General features: G+C 51.2%; 8 protein-coding genes across 8 annotated transcripts; 3 read left to right on the top strand and 5 right to left on the bottom strand.

Moving 5' to 3' along the window:
* Positions 1–123: 123 nt before the first annotated feature.
* Positions 124–3262, top strand: TRV_05424 (integral membrane protein PTH11-like, putative; the record flags this gene model as incomplete). The annotated part of the gene is made up of 5 exons (XM_003020412.1): positions 124–294; positions 343–474; positions 578–1046; positions 1130–2291; positions 2365–3262. The coding sequence occupies 5 exons, from the start codon at positions 124–126 to the stop codon at positions 3260–3262; spliced, it is 2832 nt and encodes a 943-aa protein (XP_003020458.1).
* A 636-nt stretch (positions 3263–3898) lies between these two features.
* Positions 3899–6662, bottom strand: TRV_05425 (uncharacterized protein; the record flags this gene model as incomplete). Its single annotated transcript, XM_003020413.1, has 3 exons — positions 3899–5408; positions 5477–6417; positions 6495–6662. The coding sequence occupies 3 exons, from the start codon at positions 6660–6662 to the stop codon at positions 3899–3901; spliced, it is 2619 nt and encodes an 872-aa protein (XP_003020459.1).
* An 888-nt stretch (positions 6663–7550) lies between these two features.
* TRV_05426 (GPI anchored cell wall protein, putative) lies at positions 7551–8237 on the bottom strand (the record flags this gene model as incomplete). The annotated part of the gene is made up of 3 exons (XM_003020414.1): positions 7551–7828; positions 7920–8068; positions 8146–8237. The coding sequence occupies 3 exons, from the start codon at positions 8235–8237 to the stop codon at positions 7551–7553; spliced, it is 519 nt and encodes a 172-aa protein (XP_003020460.1).
* A 504-nt stretch (positions 8238–8741) lies between these two features.
* Positions 8742–9362, bottom strand: TRV_05427 (phosphoribulokinase/uridine kinase family protein; the record flags this gene model as incomplete). The annotated part of the gene is made up of 1 exon (XM_003020415.1): positions 8742–9362. One exon carries the CDS (start codon positions 9360–9362, stop codon positions 8742–8744), a length of 621 nt encoding a protein of 206 aa, XP_003020461.1.
* A 1302-nt stretch (positions 9363–10664) lies between these two features.
* On the bottom strand, positions 10665–11576 carry TRV_05428 (uncharacterized protein; the record flags this gene model as incomplete). The annotated part of the gene is made up of 1 exon (XM_003020416.1): positions 10665–11576. One exon carries the CDS (start codon positions 11574–11576, stop codon positions 10665–10667), a length of 912 nt encoding a protein of 303 aa, XP_003020462.1.
* Positions 11577–12949: 1373 nt separating this feature from the next.
* TRV_05429 (uncharacterized protein) lies at positions 12950–14281 on the top strand (the record flags this gene model as incomplete). Its single annotated transcript, XM_003020417.1, has 1 exon — positions 12950–14281. One exon carries the CDS (start codon positions 12950–12952, stop codon positions 14279–14281), a length of 1332 nt encoding a protein of 443 aa, XP_003020463.1.
* A 939-nt stretch (positions 14282–15220) lies between these two features.
* On the top strand, positions 15221–20136 carry TRV_05430 (uncharacterized protein; the record flags this gene model as incomplete). Its single annotated transcript, XM_003020418.1, has 11 exons — positions 15221–15525; positions 15588–15675; positions 15872–15936; positions 16014–16446; positions 16523–17356; positions 17420–17896; positions 17975–18109; positions 18170–18448; positions 18513–18720; positions 18782–19232; positions 19296–20136. 11 exons carry the CDS (start codon positions 15221–15223, stop codon positions 20134–20136), a joined length of 4116 nt encoding a protein of 1371 aa, XP_003020464.1.
* A 390-nt stretch (positions 20137–20526) lies between these two features.
* On the bottom strand, positions 20527–22459 carry TRV_05431 (methionine aminopeptidase, type II, putative; the record flags this gene model as incomplete). Its single annotated transcript, XM_003020419.1, has 6 exons — positions 20527–20883; positions 20938–21099; positions 21179–21451; positions 21518–22113; positions 22187–22321; positions 22420–22459. 6 exons carry the CDS (start codon positions 22457–22459, stop codon positions 20527–20529), a joined length of 1563 nt encoding a protein of 520 aa, XP_003020465.1.
* Positions 22460–22584: the final 125 nt, after the last annotated feature.

A 22584-nucleotide genomic window follows, 5' to 3' on the forward strand; every position in this document is an offset into this window, starting at 1 on the left:
TATCTTTCTCTCTATCTTTCTCTCAGTCCCTTCAATCGTTCGACCTTCTATTTCCTTCACTCTTCGCTGGTTTTGATGCATGGATGGGATCGATAGTGAGGCTGCTACTACGGTGAGCAGAGAATGGCCATGGAACTAGATCATGAGTCGGACCATGGCCACGGGGTGGCCATGTTCACCGTGACACTGGTCGTGGTGGTGCTGTCCGCTTGCTCGGTGGTGCTTCGATTGGCTTCTCGACTGTATCTGCGGCAGGCCGTGAAGATTCGTGATTATATGATTGTGCTGGCATGGGTAAGTCGGTAACTCGGTCGTGAAATCGCAATTGCTAACAACGCCCAGATAACCGCATTTGGCCTGTCATTTTCCATTCTCTATGGGACCTACAAAGGGTTTGGCATCAAGGTGGACTTCATCCCACCGGATCTACGGTCCCTGCTGAAGAAGGGGTTATATGCATTCTCGGTCCTCTACGTATGTGCTGTTTCTCATTAATTACCATGTCCCGACATCCCGGGATTCTCAGCCTCCTCAACCGCTAACCTGGGTCCTTCTTTTATATTTCATTATATAACAGAATCCTACTTTGATGTTGATTAAGACGTCGGTTTTGCTGTACTATGTCGAGAGCATACCCAAAACCCGCGCCTTTCGGTTGGCTACCTATGCAACTCTCTTTGTGGTCAACGCCGCCGGCCTGGCTCTGCTGCTTCTCAACGTCTTCCGCTGCAAGCCCATCCGCTCGGCGTACACTTACCCGGCTGCAAATGAATCGGTGTGCACCAACTTCGTTGACCTCAATCTAGCATCTGTCCCCCTTAACGTTGTGACAGACTTCGCTATCCTTGTACTACCTCTACCCGTCCTTTCGCAGATGACGGTGCCTTTCAGCCACAAGACTGCTGTTGCGCTCATGTTCACTGCCGGTGCGATATTCACCACCATTACCCTCATACGCACTGCAATGCTGCAGCATGCACACATCGCCCAGGTCCAGGCCAAGGAGGCTGTCGAGTGGGACGGCGTAGACGAGAATGAGTTTCCCTGTAGGTCTTACAACATCTGCATCTCTTCTTCCTTTCCGATGGTCCTAGACAACTAACAATCTATGTCACATTGATGACTGTAGGGCATGCATCGGAATCATTCATGTGGTCAGCTGTTGAGGTAAATGTTGGTATCATCTGTACCTGTGTCCCCATGTTGAAACAGTTGGCCAGCCGGCTGTTTGCCAAATTCTCCGGGAAATCCCACCGGTTTGCGTCGCGCAGAGACATCAAGGAGAAAGCGCCTATGAGGCGGCCATTCGACCGACGGGACTCCGTGACATCTCCATCTCTCGTCTTCGATGAAAATAGGCGGTCATGTAGTCCTGATTCAGGATACAGTGATGTGGATGTCCAGGCTAGTTGCAGAGAGTCTAGGTCTAAGAGATGCCATTCTCACCATCTAAGCCAAGACAGCTTCCATGACAGAGGCGCTGTCAAGCCGAAGAGGACAAAAAGCATGCTGGAACTCACCAACAAGGAGGCACTGCCCTTTTTGACAGCGATAATCTTCTTACGCTTTCTCTGGGGGTTCGGGTACGGCCTGCTCAATACTGTCAATTTCCGCTTTTTAATTGAAGCAAAGGCAACCTACGCTAAAGCCATCGGCCTACATGCCGCATACTTTGCCGGCTACCTCATCGGACCGGCAGTAGCTGGCTATCTACTAAAGAAGACTACCTTCAAACTCACCTTTATTGTTGGACTGTGTCTATATGCCTGCGGCATTCTAATTTCGTGGACTTCTGCAGTGCTTACTTCATTTGAAACATACGTCTTTTCAAACGTTGTCACCGGTGCTGGCATGGCTATTGTCCAGACGACGTCTCATCCCTTCCTCGCGCTGTGTGGACCGCAGGAATATGCTGAAATGCGCCTTAACATCGCCCTCGGCTTCCAGTCAATTGGCAGTGTGATATCTTCCATATTGGCCAAGAAGGCATTTTCTCTAAGAACGATCGACGCCCATGACCTTGTACAGATGAAGTGGGCCTACTTTGCCATGGCTCTCCTTCATATCATCTTAGCCATAGCGATGCATTATCTCTCTCTGCCCGAAGCAAATGATAATCAGCTCGCAGACCTCGCACGCCAGCGCCAAATGGCCAACTCTGCCAAGATTTATGATATTCGTGTCGTCTGGGTTACTTTGGGGTTGGCCGTTTTTGCCCAGTTCCTCTTCGTCGGCGGTTCAGAGGGCATCAACGTACACTTCAGGAAGCTTGCCAGGCGGACCAGAATCAAGTAAGTCTTCTGAACATAACTTACACTGCCATGGCTATATTCTAACATCTTCACTTTTTCTTTTCTCTTTCAGAAATGTCACGCCGTTCGAGTCACAGGCACTTGGCTTTGCGCTCTTCGCCGTTGGACGGTTTGCAACTGTTGCTCTACAATTAGTTGCGAAACCGCGCGTTATTCTTTCGATACTTTATCTCGGCCTCATTGGATGTGCGATAGCGGCTGTAACCATACACGGACGACTTGCCATGATCGGGGCTTTGGGCACATACTTCTTCGGAAGTGGCATCTACGGCCTCACCTTCGCCATCGCCCTCCGTGGCATGGGCCATCATACCAAAACAGCTTCTGCCTTTTTAACAGCTGCAGTCTCCGGCGGTGCAGTGTTCACTTGCGTCCAGCGAGCCGTCGCCAACAGCCGAGGAGTCCAGTTTTCCTTTATAGTTCCTGCCGTCTTATTCACCGCTTGCTTGATCTTCCCGATATATCTAAACACCTTCGCCCCTGCAAAGAGACATACCGACCCCACGTTGAAAAACCACCGGGCTAGGGGCACTAGCGTGGCATTCCATCCTACCCAGAACGATCGTGGAGAGGGATTCGCGGTCCCGGAATCAATATTTCCTTCTCAAGAAACAATTGCACGCGTCGTTCAGAAGTCGCAGGATCGCTCGTCGGCGCACATACCGACGTCGCCCACACAAGCACCGAAACGTGCAAAAGGCCATTACCGCAGTGGTGGTCTAATGCATAGCTTGTCATCGTGGCACGCATCTTTGAGATCCCCAACTTCGGACAGGGCATCCTGCGAACCGAGCCGGTCGTCGGGCAGGTGGGATAGGAGCTCCAAATCCGAGAGGAGATGGCCGCCGGGCCCGTCCTCTCCTTCAGTCGAGCTAGACAGGGTAAATGCACGACAAAGCTCGGATTACTATTATTACCGTTCAGGAGAGGTGTATAAGGATATCAGATGATCGCAATCGGCATTTAGCGCGGCGCATTTTTGCATACATGCTATTTCACGAGTTTCTTTTTCTTACCCCAGCAGTCGGATCCCCCTTTCCTTTCTGGCATTGCTATATGTATATACCCTGCATCCTTTTTGTATAAGCTGGTCATTGGGGAGTTTATAGTCAGATTTTTTGCTTCTGTCATGTGCGTATATGCCATGCGTGTCCATACCTATGTCTAGGTAGCATGGTGTGCAGTATGACCACCAGGTTGCTTTGATAGCCTCTTTTATTTAATATCATAATAACTGGCAAGCTGGTCATTCTAGATACTATGTAAATACACTTATGACAGTCATAGAGAATAAGAACCGAGATATGCAAGAAATATAATCCAATTGAAATATAAATATGGTAAAAAAAGAAAGGAAAAAGGAAAAACATTATATTTGACATTAACTTATCCATCTGACTCGTAGGCAACATGAAACTGAGAAACCATGCAAAGGGGGAATGGAAATGGCGAGGTTGGTTAAGAATATGGAGGGTATGTATAGCACGTAGCATACAACTTTGTAGAGGAGTTGTATAGTTTAGTTGGACGCCTAGCCGCTGCACATCACGCACTCTTCTTTGTTCTCAATGCTGCCTAAGAAATAGTTAGTTTCCATGCTGAAAGGGCCAGTCTAATAATGTTGGTGATAACTTACAGGCAAGAACTTTTTGCGAGTAAATGTCTGCCTCTGTCTGGGCATCGCCTTTTTCATCCTTCGACTCCGCCTCGCCCGCTTTCTCCGCTGACTTATCTTCAGAAGCAGCCTTAGAGCTTGGCATCGGGGTAGGTCTAGATTCTTCATCTGGCGTAGTCTTTTTGGATACAGGAGTTGAAACTGCCTGCTGTGTTCCATCATACATGGGACGAGGAACGGCGGAATAAGAGGCTCCTGGGCTAGCAGCGCCAACACGTTTTCTCATAGCTGCATTTGTGCGGGCAACGTTGGTGTCAACAACCTTGAGTTGCTCTTGGTCTACTGTGAATTGAATTGGAGCAGATGCAGCCATGGTACGGAGATAGTACATGCCGGTCTTGAGACCTAGCTTCCAGCCGGCGAAGTGCATACTGGTGATTTTTCCCATGGTAGGCTCTTTCAAGTGGATGTTGAGGGATTGGGACTGGTCAATGAAGGCACCTCGATCAGCGGCCATCTGAACAATAGTACGTTGAGAAATTTCCCACACGGTCTTGTACAGAGCCTTGATATCTGCTGGGATATTAGGGATGTTTTGAATGGAGCCACCGTCGGCGATGATACGATTCTTCATATTGTCGGACCACAGGCCGAGGTCGACTAGGTCTTTGAGAAGCCATGGGTTGACGACTTGGAACTCGCCAGCAAGTACACGACGTGAGTAGATGTTGGAGGTGTAAGGCTCGAAGCACTCGTTGAAGCCAAGAATCTGACTGGTGCTGGCAGTTGGCATGGGCGCAAGTAGTAAACTGTTACGAACACCGTGCTTGGAGATCTCAGCTTTAAGACCATCCCAGTCCCAGAGGTCGGTTGGCGTTACGTTCCACATATCGTATTGAAGGATACCCTGAGAAACAGGAGAGCCTTCATAGGAGGAGTATGGACCATCAACCTTGGCAAGCTCACACGATGCGGTCAACGCAGCATGGTAAAGGGTCTCGAAGATTTGGGTGTTCAAAAGTTTGGCTTCGGGCGAGTCGAAGGGCAGTCGAAGAGCGAGGAAAGCATCAGCAAGGCCCTGGACGCCGACGGCAATGGGACGATGACGGAAATTGCTTCGTCGTGCCTCTTCAACAGGGTAGTGGTTCCCGTCTATGATTCTGTTCAAGTTTCTGACAACGACCTGAGTAACTTCATGGAGTTTGCCAAAATCGTATTCCCCGCGAACAGCATCCACAAAGGTAGGAAGGGCGATGGATGCCAAGTTGCAAACTGCAACCTCATCTGGGGCGGTATATTCAACAATCTCAGTGCAGAGATTAGAGCTACGGATGGTACCAAGGTTCTTCTGGTTGCTCTTTCGGTTGCAGGAATCCTTGTAAAGCATAAAGGGGTTTCCAGTCTCCGTCTGGGCCTCAAGAATGGCGTACCACAGCTTCTGGGCCTTGATGGTTGTCCGGCCTCGACCTTCCTTCTCGTATCTAGAAATGGGGGTTAGCGGAGTCGTATTGAGTAGATCTGACTGAAAGGTGCGGAGAGAACAACTAACTTTTCATACAAAGCCTCAAATTCTTCTCCGTAGACATCAGCCAAGCCAGGAGCCTCATTGGGGCAGAATAGGGTCCAATCGCCATTCTTTTCAACTCGCTTCATGAACAGATCAGGAGTCCACAAGGCCAGGAAGAGATCACGGGCACGGACTTCTTCCTTTCCATGGTTCTTGCGGAGGTCAAGGAACTCAAAGATATCGGCGTGCCATGGCTCCAGGTAGATAGCAAAGGCACCTGGACGCTTGTTGCCGCCCTGGTCGACATATCTGGCAGTGTTGTTGAACACACGGAGCATGGGGACGATTCCGTTGGAGGAGCCGTTGGTTCCAGCAATGTAGGATCCGGTGGCACGGATACGGTGGACGTTAAGACCGATACCTCCGGCAGTCTTTGAGATCAAAGCACAGGTCTTCAGTGTGTCGTAGATACCTTCGATACTGTCCTCCTTCATGTCAATCAGGAAGCAGGAAGCCATTTGCGGTTGCGGGGTTCCGGCATTGAAGAGAGTGGGAGAGGCGTGGGTGAAGTATTTCTGGGACATGAGATTGTAGGTTTCAATTACTTTCTCAACGTCCTCACCGTGGATACCCACGGCAACTCGCATTATCATGTGCTGTGGCCGCTCGGCAACCTTGCCGTTGGTTCGTAGGAGGTATGACCTTTCAAGCGTCTTGAAGCCGAAGTACTGGTAGTTAAAGTCACGGTCGTACACAATAGCCGAGTTGAGTTCTTCAGCATGTTTCATGACGATCTCCCGAGTCTTCTCAGATATCATGGGAGCTGGCCGGCCGTTCTTTGGGTTGACATAGTGATAGAGATCCTCTATGACGGACGAGAATTGCTTCTTGGTTTGTTTGTGGAGGTTCGACACTGCTATTCTTGCAGCAAGAATGGCATAGTCTGGATGGGTCACGGTCATGTATGCAGCAGTTTCGGCGGCCTGTGAGACTCCCGTCAGTTACTTTGCCACAACTTCGGTGTAATAGATACGGGGACGGGAAGAGACAAGAGACGTACCAGGTTGTCGAGTTCGACTGTGGTAACTCCCTGGTAAACACCGGAGATGACTCTCTGTGTGATGGCAGCTGCGTCGACATGTTCGGGGTCAAGGCCATAGCACAGTCTCGAGACGCGGGCAGTGATCTTGTCGAACTGCACACGCTCCTTGCGGCCGTCTAGTACCATGTTAGCACACATCTGCAGCCAAATAACGGCCCTGCAAGGGTCTGGGGAGACGTACCTCTCTTGTAGACGAACATCTTGCAGGCAGTGCTCTAGGGTCTATGCCGGCGGCGGGGGAACAGAGCAGTACGTGAATGCTGCGTGTTCCGGTCGACGATGCTCCTTCGGTGGTGCAGGGACTGCCTTCTCTGAGCCAGCAGACGACGAGCAGAGGCGGACAGGATGGCTGCTGAGGCTGGTGATGCTGATGCTGGTCTTTTACTATCTCGCTGGCGTTGTTGCTGGTGTTTTTTTTTTGCAGTCGAAGAAGAGTTCGCGACTTCAACTTTTCGCGGCGCGAGAAATTTCCAATTTATAGAAAGCGACGCGTCTTTCTTCTTTTGGGACGCGGTGAGGAGAGGCAGAAAAAGAGTGGAAAGAGGGCGTGGTCACGTGATGATATCAAACGCGCTTTCTTTTTTTTTTTCTTTTTTTTAGCAATTAATTATTATTATTATTAATATTATTATTATTATTATTATTATTATTATTATTATTATTATTATTAATGATTGATGCTGTTTTTAGATAGTTTTAAGACTTGTTTTATATGACGACATATATAGATTTAAGAGGATGAAAAGAAAAGGGGAAAAGAGAGATGGAGATCGATCTCAGAGTGGACTCTCGAGATAAGAGACGCAGTAATAAGAGACAAGATTATACAGCAAGGAATGAGAAATGTACAAAACGACGCACACGGCGCACGTCACGATGCTTCTAATTTGCTATTGTACACTATGTATATTTGGTGCCGCTGCATAGTGGATAGTGGAAGCAATACAAAAAGGGGAGATACAAGATGCGATGCAAGAAGTATTGGCTGGGCAGCAAAGACCGAACGACAGCGCTCTACATGGCAAGGGCTCCGACAATGGCAAAAACAAGGGCGATGAACACCGAGTCGGCCTTCTGGAGCGAGCCGACGTTGGACTCGGTGTATGGAGGCGAGGTGCTGGTGGGAGACGATCCCATGCCGGAGCTGGGCTTGGAGCCAGAGCCAGAGCTGGGGCGGGAGCCGGAGCCGGAGGTAGGAGCAGTTCCCGAGCCAGTGGTCATGGAGCCGGAGCCGGAGATGGAGGAAGTCTGAGACGGCGACGAGGAAGAAGTAGTGTTGGCATGAATGAGAGCTGGATATTTTTTTTTTTTTCTTTGTTAGTTCTCTTCGGACACTGCAGAGGGGGGGGGACGTTGTGGGATGACGTTGGGGAATGCACATACTGATCTTGAATCCGGCCTCACCGCAAGACTGCTTGTAGGATTGCAGGGCTTCCTTGGTGTTGCTCCCGCATTTCTGGGCAATCTCCTTCTGGACGCCATCACTGCCAGAACCGCAGAGGGTGTCGAAGTCACCGGGATGTCCGTTGGCGCTATTGAACGAACGGCCTGGTTAGCCCTGCATCTCGACCACCCTCACCCATCCACACTGGGCAGAGAAACTACATACCTGACCACCTCGAGCAGACACGCAGGAGGCAAGGCCGCGACAACGCTGCAGAGAGCGAGGAAGAGGAAAGCAAGGACAGATCTGGCCAACATGACGGCGGTTGATCGGAGTCAGGTCAGGAGACGGGGAATAAAAAAAAAAAGGAGACAGCGGGTGCGTCGAGCGTGAGATTGAAGCGACAGACGGTGTGTAATGAGCGTGGTAGGCCGGGCTACTGAGGAATAACGAGCGAGCGAAGTTGGTTGAAAGAACAGTGAAAGGAGAGCAAGCAAGGCCGGCTGTGGCTGACGATGCGGAAGAAGAAGAAGACTGGAAGACGAAGAAGAAAAGGATGAAAAAGAAGACGGCCCTGCCAAGCCGTCCAGGGCATCCCAAACACGTTACTTGCTGACCTCTCCTTGCCACCGGGGCTGGCTGGACCATGGAACATTTACCCGTCGCCGGGCAGGGCGCTGGCGCTGGTTGGCCCAAGGCTGCGAAGGGGGCCGCAAGGGGCCGCAAAGGGGCATCTCGAGGGTTGTCTAGACGTCATGGACGAGGGAGGAGAGAGTCGAAAGCACATGCGTTGTACTACCTGACTGCAACTAGCGAAGTAGCTAAGGGGTCTTCCACTGCGCGTCCTCCCTGCTGGTTATGATCTCGGCCACGGGCAGACGGTTATCTACAATCTCCTGCCCGTTGACCAGGTCGTTCTCGCGCGCCCTCCTGTCGGCCTCCTCCTCGTCCTTTGCAATGCCGGCACGGACATGCCGCTTGACCAGCCGCTGCCTGGCAACCTCAAAGTCCACCTCCACGAACCACAGCTCGTCCAGCAGCGCGGCGGCATCGCTCCACGGCTTCTTGTCGAGAGCTAGGTAGTTGCCCTCGAACAGCAGTATCCGCGCCGTGGGAGGGATGGGGATGTCGTTCTCGACGGGGTCCTTGACGGCGTGGTCGAAGCTGGGCGCGTAGAGCGTCGGCGAGCTCGTGGTCAGCGGGCTGCGGAGCGAGTTGATCAGCGCTATCAGGTTGGTGGGATCGAAGGTGAACGCTGCCCCGCGGCGGGCAAAGGCGAGCACCGGGTCGGGCATGGCTGACAGCTGGGCTCGTGTGAGGTGGTAGCCGTCCATGGCGATGCAGGCAGCCACGGGAGACGGGCTCATCGCGTTGAGCCGGTGGACGACGGCCGTTGCCAGCGAGGTCTTGCCCGAGCCGGGGATGCCGCTGATGCCCACCATGTAGCGCGCTGTCGGCTCCGTCGATTGGAAGGCCCCTACGAGAAGAAATTTGTATGTGAGTTAAAAGCACCCTGCCCGCACGTACATAGTTAACTAGGTTGATATATAGGCAGGCCGCATACCCCATACTTTCTGGGCCAGGCGCTCGACCTGGTCGTCCATGGTTTTCAGCCTATGTATCCGCTGGTTCAGAGCACTCTGTCGGCCGCCAGCAGTGACGGGATGTAGCAAGTAGCAGTGATTGATATTGTCGTCTCTCTCGCCCTGGCGGAGGCTGAGCCCTGGATGCTGCTGGATGCCCGCTGAGGTTACGTAAGCGGCTAGTCAGTCCAAACCCGCCGTCTATCATCAAGAGCAGATTTCAAGGCAAGATCAAGGCAAGATCAAGACAAAACAAGACAAAACAAGGTGGGAATACGGGGTTAACATCAAGGTAGCTGTGAGAACCGCCCCACGGTGCCCGGGATGTTCCCTGCCCTAGGTCAACCTGGCTTCTGCCGGAGCAGGATCCTCTTGGAAGACGGAGTCTACATCCAGCCCGGAGAGGAGCAATTGCTTAATTGCTTGCCGCTGCTCTCGTCTTTTTAGTACTAGGATGGCTATTAGATATATATCTGTCTTTTTATTTTCTGAGGCAACGGAATATATCGGTTCAGACTAGGGGAAATTTTGTACTATGAAAAGTGCAGAGCAGGCGCTTACTATACTTACTTACTCTATTAGAGGATAAGACCCAAGGTGCGTGCTATCTGGATATTATATAGAGCATGCCGGAGATATTACATACAAAACAGGGGCATGATCAGGCTTTTCTAATCAATAGTCGTCTTAAACTTGGTCGTTGTGCTGCTGTTCGGGGGATTTTGAATAATATATAACTAGGCGGAAGTGGAGCTTCGTAGAAAGCAGGATTTAAGCTTAAACAGCGCCGCGGGAACGGACAAAAACTTCGTGCTTCTTCCCGTCCTTTAGGGTATCCTTGCCCAAGGCAGTATTCGCAGTATTCGTGGACAGGTCGTGGGTTCGATGTGACTGATATTAACGTAGAGACGCGGTTGTAAAGAGTAAAACTGACAATAAATCTGACATCGCCTCCCTGGAAACCAACATAAAATACGGCGCCATTTTGTTGTAGAGGGAAAAATAGAAAAACAGAAAAACAATAAGATATGGCTACACAGTAATATATATATATATATATGGCCGTCATATCTAAGAAGAGTAAAGAGTCATAATGCGTGAAAGTCGCAGGTAACAAGTTGAAGAGGCCAGCTCTTCCAACAAAGAGGAGAGAACACGCGGTCACTCGGCATTTTGATCACGACTTAATTCACGGTTCAGTTCGCGATTAATGATGCGTGTGAGGCCGGCGGTCGCCCACCATTCATCGGGGATGTCATCCCGTCTGCTCAGAAGGTTGAGGGTGTCGTGGAGTAGTTGTAGGCCCGCTGCTTCATTCTCGAGTGTGAAGGAAGAAGCAGTGGGAGCGGAACTATCGGTGGGTGTATTGCTCTCGGACTGGGGTTGTGCAGGGTTCTGTGTCTGCGTTGGCGTCTGCGATTGAGACTGCGATTGACTTCGGGGTTGACTTTGCCGGCTGTAGCCCCGATGCCGTTCTAGGTCGTGGTCTTCTGTCTCTGTGTCTGAGTTGTCGGAGGAAGAGATATAATCGCAGTTTGCAGGGAAGGAGGGGAACGGGTCAAACATTATATGCATTCGTGCGGAGACAGAGGAGCCAAAAGACGAACTGGGAGTGAGAGAGGTAGGTGCTGCAGTAGACGACCGTGAACCACCAGAGCCAGAAGCGGAGGCTGACGCGGTGGCGGAGGTGAAAGAGGAATCTGCGCTGGGGAGATTGTTGTCCAGAGGGATGGTGTTGAGCAGCCTAGCCCAAGTATCTGATACATCGGGCACTTCATCGTCCGCAGACATGACAGATTCGGCCTGGGAAAAGGAGGGAGCGGGTATGGCTGAAGGTGAGTTCCGTGCAGTGGCTACAGAGCGGTGTCCTACGCGACGCAGGAGAGGCATACTCGCATCCATGGTTCCCTCCGTGGTAGAGGAATCCTCGGCCTCGGCGATGTTAGCGAGACTGGCGTCCTCGTCGGGATGAGCTGGTGCAAACCGGGGGGAATATGACGGGCGGCCCCGAAGAGAGTTGGGGGCCGCCAGAGGGAGTATGTCCTGGCCATGCAGGTCTCTGGGGATCCTCATGCGTCGGCCGGGAGAGGCATAGTTAACGCTATCGCGCAGTAGCCGACGGCCTATCTCGCGACGACTGAGGCCTGCCGGCGCCTCTGCGCTGTCTAGGCTGCCCGTGGTATGGTCTACCACCGGGTTTCTGGCGATGCGAGGGAGTGGCAGCTCCCGGTCACTGCTGCGATCTCGGTCGATGGTCCGGGTGACAGGATCGAAGATCAGAGGCCGGTCCCTCAGGTCGCGGACAGTAGTAGTAGTGCGGCGACTGGTCTGCAACCTGCTGAGTCTTCTGCTGGACTGTGGGTGCGGGTGCGGGCTGCGTCGAATCGAGGAGCGAGCAGCTGCGGTTGGGTCGGTTGGCGGTTTAGAACCGGCCTCTGCAGAGACGCGAACGCCCGACCCGGCACTCGGACGCGAGCGAGATGCAGGAGGAGTGTAGTCAAGCCTGTCGGTCCGATGTTAGTGTATCTAGACGCGGTCCTGGGGGAGGAGGACTGTTATGTTGGTGCTCGATGGCTGTGGTAAACAACTTACGGGATGCCCATGATTGCACAGCAACGGCGAGTATTATGATTATGGGAGGGGATAACAAGGGCAGAACAGGGGAAAACGAAGGTGAATCTCGAGATGCAAGCCAGCAGACGAGATGAATTATGACTGGGACCAGGTCGAGGGTCGAGGGTCGAGGGTCGAGGCAGGCGGCGAGTGAAGCTGAACTGGCGGTGGTTTTGTCGATCGATCGATTTACGAGGATGAAACGCGCGAGACAACGAAGAATCTCAGCCACAGCCAATTATAGCCACGCGAGACTAGTCGAAGGCAAAACACGGAGCCCAGCAGCGGCAGCGGCAGCAGAGGAACACTTGGAGCAGTTCGATATCGCTTAGGACTCCGTATATGCAGCCGAAGCTGAAGAATAAAAGACGATGCGGCCGCCTGGCCGGGGGTGGGTGAGCGAGACCCTGAAACGCTGCGGAGGCGTAGAGACGGTCGAGGCCGGGCGGGACAGCAAGACGCTGCAAGACGCTGCAAGACGCTGCAAGATGACTGCAAGATGACACGATGACAAGATGACTATCTCTGTCTTCTTCTTCTTCTCTTCTTCTGCTTTTCTTCTTCTGCTTTTCTTCTGCTTTTCTTCTTCTTCGACGTCGCTTTTTTTCCTCGAAGTTGAAAATAACACTTCACGTGACCAAGAGCCTCATCCGAAAAGGGAAGAAGAAAAAAACATCCGAAAAACGACTTCGAAAGCACCAAAAAAAAAAAGACACGAAAAGACGGAAGAAACACTTGGGATTCGCCGTTTAACGACCGAGCTGGGCGACGAGAGACGATACACGCACGGAGAGCGAGACGCAGAAACAGGTTCTAGCATGGGCACTGGCTGAATGATTGACCTTGGCCTTGCCCGCATATCCCGCCTGGTGCCGGCCAGCTCGCTCGCCTGGAAGGCCATCCACGTCGCCGGCACCAATGGCAAAGGATCGATAGCTGGCTACCTGTCGTCGCTGTTGACGGCCGGCGGGCTTCGCTGCGGCTCGTTCACCTCACCGCACCTGGTCGACCGCTGGGACTGCATCACCATCAACGAGCGCGCGGTGCAGGAGTCGCTCTTCCGCCATGTCGAGGAGCAGGTCAAGAGGCGGGACGCCAGCCTGGGAATCGGCGCCACGGAGTTCGAGCTGCTGACGGCAACGGCCTTTGAGATCTTTCGGCAGGAAGACGTCGACGTGGGCGTTGTCGAGGTCGGGATGGGCGGCCGGCTGGACTCTACGAACATACTGACGAGCGAGAGCGTGCTCGTCTCGGTGATAGCCAACATCGGGCTCGACCACCAGGCCATCCTGGGCAGCACGCTGGCTGAAATTGCCGCTGAGAAGGCCGGGATCATGAAGCCTGGGGTGCCGTGTGTCGTTGACGGGACCAACGAGGAGCAGGTCAAGAGCGTGATCAGGCACCACGCGAGCAGGGCCAACACGACGGCCACCTTTGTCGAGCCGGACAGCATCGTCTCTGCCTACCCGCAGCTCCGGCAGCGATTCCACGACCTGGCGGCCCAGCCACACCAACGGTCGAACATTTCGTGCGCAGTTGCTGCCTTGGAACATGCTCTGCCGCGGCTGCGGGCAAACCTGAAGCCCACCGATCTGCTCCCGTTTCTCCCTCTCAACCCGCGCGCCGGCAGGCTGCAGCTCGTCGATCTCTGGCCCCTCATACCTCGCCGTGACTCTCCTGTGCTGCTGGACGGTGCGCACAACCCGCAGTCGGCCAAAGTGCTGGCCTCCTACGTGGACCAGACCCTGCGCCGCCCGGAGGCAAACATCACCTGGGTGATCGCCGCGTCTCAGGGTAAAGACCTACCAGAGCTGTTTGGCAGCTTGCTCAGGCCGGGGGACAACGTGGCAGCCGTTCAGTTCGGCCCTGTGGACGGCATGCCCTGGGTCAGAAGTGTGCCCACCGCCGAACTGCTCGCAACGGCCAGGTCTATCACCACCGGCAGCAGCCGTGGCACAACCACTCAGTTTGGACACGACATCCCCAAGGCACTGCAGTGGGCACACCTCACCGCCGCCGACAACCCTGTCGTCATTGCCGGCAGTCTCTATCTTGTCTCTGATATCTTGCGTCTGCTCCGCCAGACAACCGCTGCCGAAGCAGAAGAAGCAGAAGCAGCAACAGCAGCAGACACCGCTGTGGCTCGCACCGCCGCCTCTGTATAATACTAATTCATGCACATACATATACACTTCTTTGTACTAGACTTTGGGATAATCCCACGGGCAATCCGGTTTTCTATAGATCTACAAACAGCTCTATCCATCCCCCTTTTCCCCCCAGACTTGTCTCTCCTTAGCATTTACCCGAGGTCGTACAGCAGCGAGACGACCAGGGGGTGCGTCCTCTAGCGCAGTAGACTCCCTCTGCCTCTAATGGCTGTAGACTTACGATGTAGCGAGCTGTAGCCGTTTCTCTCTCTCCTCCTCCTCCTTCTTCTTCTTCTCTCTCTCTCTCTGTCTGATAAGCAACGCCCTGATAGAAGCGCCAAAAGACGCCCCCCCCCCCCAAAGTGCGTCATCGCTCACCCTTAAATTTCTTCTTCCTCAGAGACGCAACGAAACGAGGGCCAAAAAAAAAAAAAGCAAAGCAAAGGAGGAGCACTCGCATGCTGGAGAAAACATCGCTGCAGGCCGCGAGGACGCTCCCTGTTTGCTGACCTGACTGACAGGCCGACGACTGACAGCTCCCTCCGCCCCCTGCTCGCTTCTGCTAACTAACCTAGTTACTCCCTGCATCGCTTTCGTGTCGTCCGCCGCCATCGCCAACGCCGTCCCGCAGACGCAGCCGCAGCCACAGACGCAGACACAGACACAGACGCAGACACAGGCGGAAGCGCACAGAGAGACGCAGCGACAGAGAGACATCGACGGGCTCATCGACTCCACCATCGAATGCTGTAACTCCCGCTGGCTCGCCGTCCGCGTCCCCGACTGACATGACCAGACCACAGCCGTCGCCACTACTACAAACATCCCCTTCTTCTCCCCATACACCGCAAGTCCGCTGCCTCCCCGCGAGCAGACGCAGGCATAGCACGGCTGCTCCCCCGCTAGCAAACAGACGCAGACACGCAGACACGCACTGCACGCACTGGCCGAACGATGGTGGTGTCCCGACCCCGCGAGCGCGAGCAACAGGATAATGGAGACGCCAGCGCCACCCGCACCTCAAATACCCCTACCAGGAGGATGTCGAGAGCTGACTCCAGCCCGCCCAAGAAGGACCGGGAGAGGGAAAGGGACCGGGACAGGGACAGGGACCGGCAGATCAAGTCCTCGGCCAAAGACGTGGCGGAACTCACTGACTTTGTATGTCTTCTTTATCTTGCCGTGAGCGAGGGAGAGAGAGAGAGAAAGAGAGAGGAGGGGCGGGAGTTGACAGACAGTGAATGGATGGAATGGCTAATGTGCCTCTGCAATAGCAATTAGGGGACTGCCTGGGCAAAGGTGCCTTCGGGTCTGTCTACAGAGCCCTGAATTGGGGCACCGGCGAGACTGTTGCCGTCAAGCAGATACGGCTGGCGGATCTGCCAAAGAGTGAGCTGAGGGTTATCATGGTAAGTGGCCCATTGAGCGGACACACGCATATATCTACACATAGCTCGGTTTCGATCTAATACGTTACCCTCTGCAGCAAGAAATAGACCTGTTGAAGAATCTAGATGTAAGTTGCGGGCCGGCTAAAGATCCCCCCCCCTTGGATCAGGAACCCGACATCAAATCCACGGCTCCTAATATGCTTACCCGTCATAGCATCCAAATATCGTCAAGTACCATGGCTTTGTAAAGTCTGCCGAAACCCTAAACATCATATTAGAGTATGTATCTTTCTTATCTCTACCCTTCTGTTTGTCTGTCTGTCTGTCTCAGAATATATATCTAACACGTCTGATAGGTACTGCGAAAACGGCTCGCTGCATTCGATCTCCAAGAACTTCGGCCGGTTCCCTGAGAACTTGGTTGGGCTATATATGTCTCAGGTCCTCCACGGATTGCTATATCTGCACGAACAAGGTGTCATACACAGGGACATAAAGGGCGCAAACATCCTGACTACAAAGCAGGGCCTAGTGAAGCTTGCGGATTTTGGTGTCGCCAGCCGAACTACGGGTCTTCATGAGTCCAGCGTCGTCGGAACACCGTACTGGATGGCTCCCGAGGTTATTGAACTATCCGGTGCTACAACAGCTTCGGATATATGGAGTTTGGGCTCAACTGTTATAGAACTGCTTGAAGGGAAGCCGCCGTACTATAAATTCCAACCCATGCAGGCCTTATTCCGCATTGTCAATGACGACCACCCCCCGCTGCCCCAAGGCGCTTCTCCTGTGAGTTTCCTTTATTTATCTTTGATTCTGGCCTTGGTGTCCTACTATGATGATAGCTGCTAATAACCTAAACTAGGCCGTACGGGACTTCCTGATGCAGTGCTTTCAGAAGGACCCGAATCTACGGGTGTCTGCCAGGAAATTGCTCAAACACCCATGGATAGTGAATGTTCGTCGATGTGACTCCGTTGTCCCCAAGAAATCAACAGAGTACGAAGAGGCAGTCAGGAGCGTTCAGGAGTGGAACGAAGCACTTCGGTCCCCTAATTCAAATGCCATTCGCAAGCCCTCCCAGCACCCGCAACCAGGAATAGGGAGTAGCCCTATCTCAACACAAAAGGAACTTAACCCTCTAACTATACCAAACCGAGACACCTCGTCTCTATTAAACATGAATGCTGCAGAAAAGTATCGCTCCCCAGAGAACACCAACGATGATAATTGGGACGATGACTTTGCCTCTGCCATCTCTCCCGGTGCGCTTCACCTGCCACACCTCAAACCACAAGATAATTTCGACGGAATGCTATCTCCTGAAAAATTGAAAGCCTTTGCATCTCTTGAAGGCATAACGGAGCTCTGCCAGACAGATAACCCCGGTATAGACAATGACGGCCAGATTAACGATGCCATGAATAATGACGAACCCGACCCCTTGCAGACTATTCGGCCACGTTCTCGAAGGTCTTTTGATGACGAAGTTATGCCACCACGCAGCCCGCGCAGAAGACATAGACAATACCCGGTTTCTGCGTTTAGGAGAGGGCCGATTATATCATCGACTTCAGGAGCGGCAAAACCAATTCGTCAACGACCAGCGAATTTCTACGAAGAGAGCTCCGTCGAAGATTATTCAGATCTCATTGAAGCAAATGATGAAGTGCTGGAAAGTAAATTATCTGCCATGCCGGTAAGAACCAATTGGTTGCCCTCTTTTAAAATAAACAATTAATGCTAACCTAATGGTCTCTAGGGCATCGGACAAGATGAAAGTGCAGCCCATACACAACCTGTAATGGGCCAAGAGATCTTCTCGGGCGATGAAAACACCCCCGTAAAACCAAGCGTACGTCGGAGAAAGAGGTCAGAATTTGCTCGATCTCGATCAGCTATTGAGATAGAAATGTATGCCGAGGATGAGGCAGACGAGGACTTCTCTGATATTCTGGGTGACAATGAAAATACCCTTGTCAAACTGGAGAGTGAGGAGGGCTCAGATCGTAGCGCCTTGATGCTCAATTCGAAACTATCAACAAACTCATGGCTGGGAGACATTGATGATGAGGATGATCCCTTTGCTCAGCTAGAGGAAGGCCTAGACGAACTCGACTTGGAAGCTAACATTGCACGAGATAAATATGCACGGCTACGCAATCAGGTGGAGGGACTTGTTAGCTCTTTGAAAACCTCACAGGACGACGAAGTTCTAGTGGATATCTCAGAGCAATTGGTATGTCACCCCTGCCTGCTTTGGTTTTTTTTTTTTTTTTTTTTTTTTTCAACAATGTGCTTACTAAACTTCTTTTAGATGACTATATTTTCAGATATGCCGGAAACCAAGTCTGTCATCATGAGTGCTCACGGAATGCTTCCTATTCTAGAAATTTTAGACACCTGCAGGCGCCGGGATGTAATTTCCAACTTATTGAAAATAGTCAATGCTGTACGTTATACAACGCCTTCCTCACCCCTATCGATGTGTTACTAATGTGATTGGTAACAGATCATCTACAACGATTACGAGATTCAGGAAAATCTGTGTTTCGTTGGTGGCATTCCGATTATCAACAAGTTTGCTTCGAAGAAATACCCAAGGGAAATCCGTCTTGAGGCGGCGGCATTTGTCCAGCAGATGTACCAGACATCAACTCTGACATTGCAAATGTTCGTCAGTGCTGGTGGACTGAATGTCCTTGTCGAATTCCTCGAGGATGATTATGAGGATGAAAGAGAGCTTGTGCTAATCGGTGTCAATGGCATATGGAGTGTGTTTGAGTTGCAGGTACGTATTAGGATTTAGATTATTCATTTGAACCGGCTTATCAGTGACTAATTGAATTGTATAGGGATCAACTCCAAAGAATGACTTCTGTCGCATACTGTCTCGAAACTCGGTCTTGGATCCCTTGTCCCTCGTCTTGAGCAGAGTACTCGATGAGGAAGAGGGTGAAATGGCAGAGGTCTGCGAGGCTCGCATTTCTAACATCTTCTTCATATTCTCACAAGCCGAAAGCCACGTTAAAGAGATGGTGGCAGAGAGAACCGTATTGCATCGTAAGTACAGCTCATTAGCTCAAGTAAATATATATCTGGCAGATGTTGACGCTTCTCTCAGGTGTATTGAAAGAATTGAAGAGAATGTCACCCAGTCCTCAGATAACGATGCTCAAATTTATTAAAAACCTCTCCATGCTGTCCACAACTCTTGATTCTCTCCAAAACTCAAATGCTATTGACGTTCTAACTGAACTCCTCCGATCAACAATGAAAAAGCCTCATTTCCGCGAAGTATCAAATCAGATACTAAACACTATCTATAATATGTGCCGTCTAAGCAAGTCGAGGCAAGAAGACGCTGCTTTGAACGGCATAATACCTTTACTACAAAAAATTGTTAAAACAGAACGACCATTGAAAGAGTTTGCGCTTCCTATTCTCTGTGACATGGCGCATTCTGGCAAGGTTGGGCGCCGCGAACTTTGGCGCAATAAGGGGTTGACATTTTATATTTCCTTGCTCTCGGATCCATACTGGCAGGTCACAACTCTAGATGCTATTTTTACTTGGTGAGCGCTCCTGGTCGTGTCTGAATTGTAGAATTATCCTTTTTTACTAATAAGTATTATCAGGCTCCAAGAAGAAACCGCCAAGGTTGAAGAGTACCTCCTCGATACCCAACATGGAGATTCTTCCTTCACTATAGCCATTATCCGATGCATGACAATATCAAAAGCCAATGCCTTTGAGAACCTCCTTGAGCCTTTGCAAAAGTTGCTTCGGCTAAGTCCCGCCATTGCAGCTACCTTTGCCAGGCCCGATATGTTTGAACGCATTGGGCAAAAACTACAGCATACTAAGCCATCCGTTAGAGTGAACTTACTGCGAATCCTATCTACGATATGCGATTCCAGCCAGGAACAATGTGGCCTGCTTCGTCGCTACGGTTTACTTGATGCCATACGAGAACTGCAGAAAGACTCTCGTGTCCTTGTGAGAGAGCTCGCGGGTCAACTAGTAAAGAACAGCGAAGATAGCGATAATGCAAGTTTGAACGGGTCAAAACGAAGGCAAAGGCGAAGAAGCACCTCTACAGCTGCTCCACCTAGCTTAATATCCAGCCACTCCATGCCAGCTTCGCCTCAAGTGACTAGGCCAATTTCCCAAAAGCCATATTACGAAGGCCGAGAGTCTTCTCGCCGTCAGAACGGACTCGATAGTTCTCTAAACCTCCGTCCTGGGAGCCGGGATGGTGGAAGGCCACCGAATATTCATCCTGGTCTGTCGGGCAACGGCAGCACAGGATTACCGGGCAAGACGCCGCGACTGAATCATCGGTTATCACAACAACTGCTTCCCGGCTCACCGCAAAAGGAAGAAATCAGGACCCCGACCACAACACGAACACCGTCCCTCCTTCAACCATCATCAAGGAGACGCAGACAAACTAATACCAGCTCAAACTGGTCTTGAAAACGGCACGGGGACCTTGAGGTGCTGGAGGCCGTCTGTATTAATTAGAGCGGTTTGGAGTCGGTGCATTTGGTTTGTAGGGAGTTTTCAGTTTATCTTCCTTATATAGGCGCAAAAACGGGGCATGCCGACTTTCCCTCCTCGTTCTGAGTACGGTGCAGCATGTCTTGTTTCATAACATTTGAAGGTTTGGACTTGAAGCCATAATTCAACTTACTTTATCCTTCCTTTATATACATTTATGCATGCTGTATATATGTACTATTACTTGTTACTGGGAAGGTTGTGTGGTCTGGGATGAGGATTGGCTGTGAAATACATATACAGTGGAATGAGCGCTAAATTTTTTTTAATGAGTTGCGAGTGCCGCCGGACTACCATTCCCAAGCATTACCATTGCAGTTGCGTAAGAAGGCCAAATAAAAGCAAAGCATACAAGCCCTTGCCAAAATAGGGCATGAGTGTAGCATACCTCATCCCCTTTGAGGTTCGTGGTGCATTCAACATAAAAGAGAGGCCGTAAGTTAAAATAGGTTTAGTAATCGTCACCACGACTGATGACTTCTTTGACATTTGGACGGAGCAAGATAGTCTGTTAGTTTGGTTAGTGAGAGGAGAATATGGAAATTTGGCAGCTACTGTGGCTGGAATAAGACTTACATGCTCGAACTGGGCGGTATAAGATCCCTTCACATCACAGAGTGGAGGGTACGCATCGACAAGTCCAGAGGAGACTAAGTTGTTCAACTATATATGAATGTTAGTGGGTGTAAGTAGATGTTTTGTAAGAATACAACCTACCCCAAGAAGGTACTTTTCCTGTCCGAGACGATCAAGGTATCGACGGCAGAAAGGTAGGGTGCCGAAGTTCTTGTTAATAAGACTATACAAGTTCTTCGCAGAAGACAATCGAAGAGGCACGCTTGGAGCATTTGGAACTTTAGCGTAGTGAGATGTTTCCATCTGTTCGTTTATACTGGGTTAGTATACCGAATATATCAAACTGAGAACTGATAATGAAATAGTGTAAGGAGCCACTTACATCATCTCTAACATATCCCTTTCCGGTACTGCCAAAGGTTTCGATAGCATAGGTTTCACCCTCTTCCATCTTGGTCTGGTCACCACCTTTGACAATCGGGACACTCTTGCCGTTGACTCCACCGTGAATTTCATACTGGCCGATTGTGTGGCCATTCAGGTTACGAATTGCCTTGATAGGATAGGATGTTCCATTGAGTTCGAGCTCGTAACTCTCCATCGTTTCCTGGATCGCTGCGCCGATATCACTCATGCGGACATCAATACCAGCTTCCTAAATTGAATTACGTCGTTAGCCAAGGATTCAGTCAGCATATATTGGGAGTCAACATAAACATACTTTGATTCCGGTGTTGGTTGCCTCCTTGACGGCGGTAAGCAGAGGGTCAAAAACAGGATCAAATGCAACGGTGAAGGCACTGTCGACGATTCTGCCATTGATGTGGACGCCAAAATCCACCTTCATGACATCACCGTGTTGAAGAACGACCTTGTTCCCGGCATTGGGAGAATAATGAGCTGCACAGTGGTTGATGTTCAATCCGGTAGGGAAGCCCATTCCAGCAACCAAGCTGTCTCCCTCTTCCAAACCCATGTGGCCGGTCAGGTGGCGGACTCCGTCCTCGATACCCTCCGCGATATCGGTAAGGGTGGCACCAGGCTTGATCAGCTCCTTTTGGGCATACTGACGGACCTGACGGTGGATCTCAGCAGCCTGGCGGTATTCAGTGAGGAAATCATTGTTCATACGATCAAGGTGTCGCTTCTCTTCGTTTGTGGTACGGTAGGAATTTTCGTTTAGATACTCCACGATTTCTCCTTCGGGGAAGTTGTTGTTGGGAAAGAGAGTGGTCAAGGGTATGCGAGGAGGGCTCGATTGAACCTTGGCTGTCTTCTTCTTCTTCTTCGGCCTCTTCTTTTTCTTCTTCTTCTCCGCTATAGTTAAATATCGATGTTAGCACTATTGCTTTCCCGCAGGGTCCATGCAGGCGCGAGTGTCAAAACGGACCATTTACTTCGGCAGAGCCGCCCGCCTGCTCATCATCTCTGTCATCCTCGGAATCCCCTTCATTCTCAGCCTCTTCTTTTTCTGAACCACCAGCTGAGACAGCGTTGGCCTCGACAGAGCCGGTATTCTTGTTCACTAAAAAAGGATTCTGTGTTAGATTCCCTATGGCTACCCACACATTGCAAGGGCTATGACGGGAGACATAAAAAGGGAGAATAATAACAATAACTTACAGTCAAGCTTCGCGAGCTCCGGGGCAGCCTGAGCAGCCATTATGGAGCAAATCGAGGTATTCAAATCGGTGGATGGTTGGGTTTTTGTTCCTTTGGGCGGGAAGTGGGTTGGTTTTATACAGGTTTCTCGTATAGTTAACTAGTTCATTCTGCCGTTGCTGGGAA

Source organism: Trichophyton verrucosum (genome assembly GCF_000151505.1).
Source record: "Trichophyton verrucosum HKI 0517 chromosome Unknown contig00416_1.f1.exp, whole genome shotgun sequence".
Classification (NCBI taxonomy): Eukaryota; Fungi; Ascomycota; class Eurotiomycetes; order Onygenales; family Arthrodermataceae; genus Trichophyton; species Trichophyton verrucosum.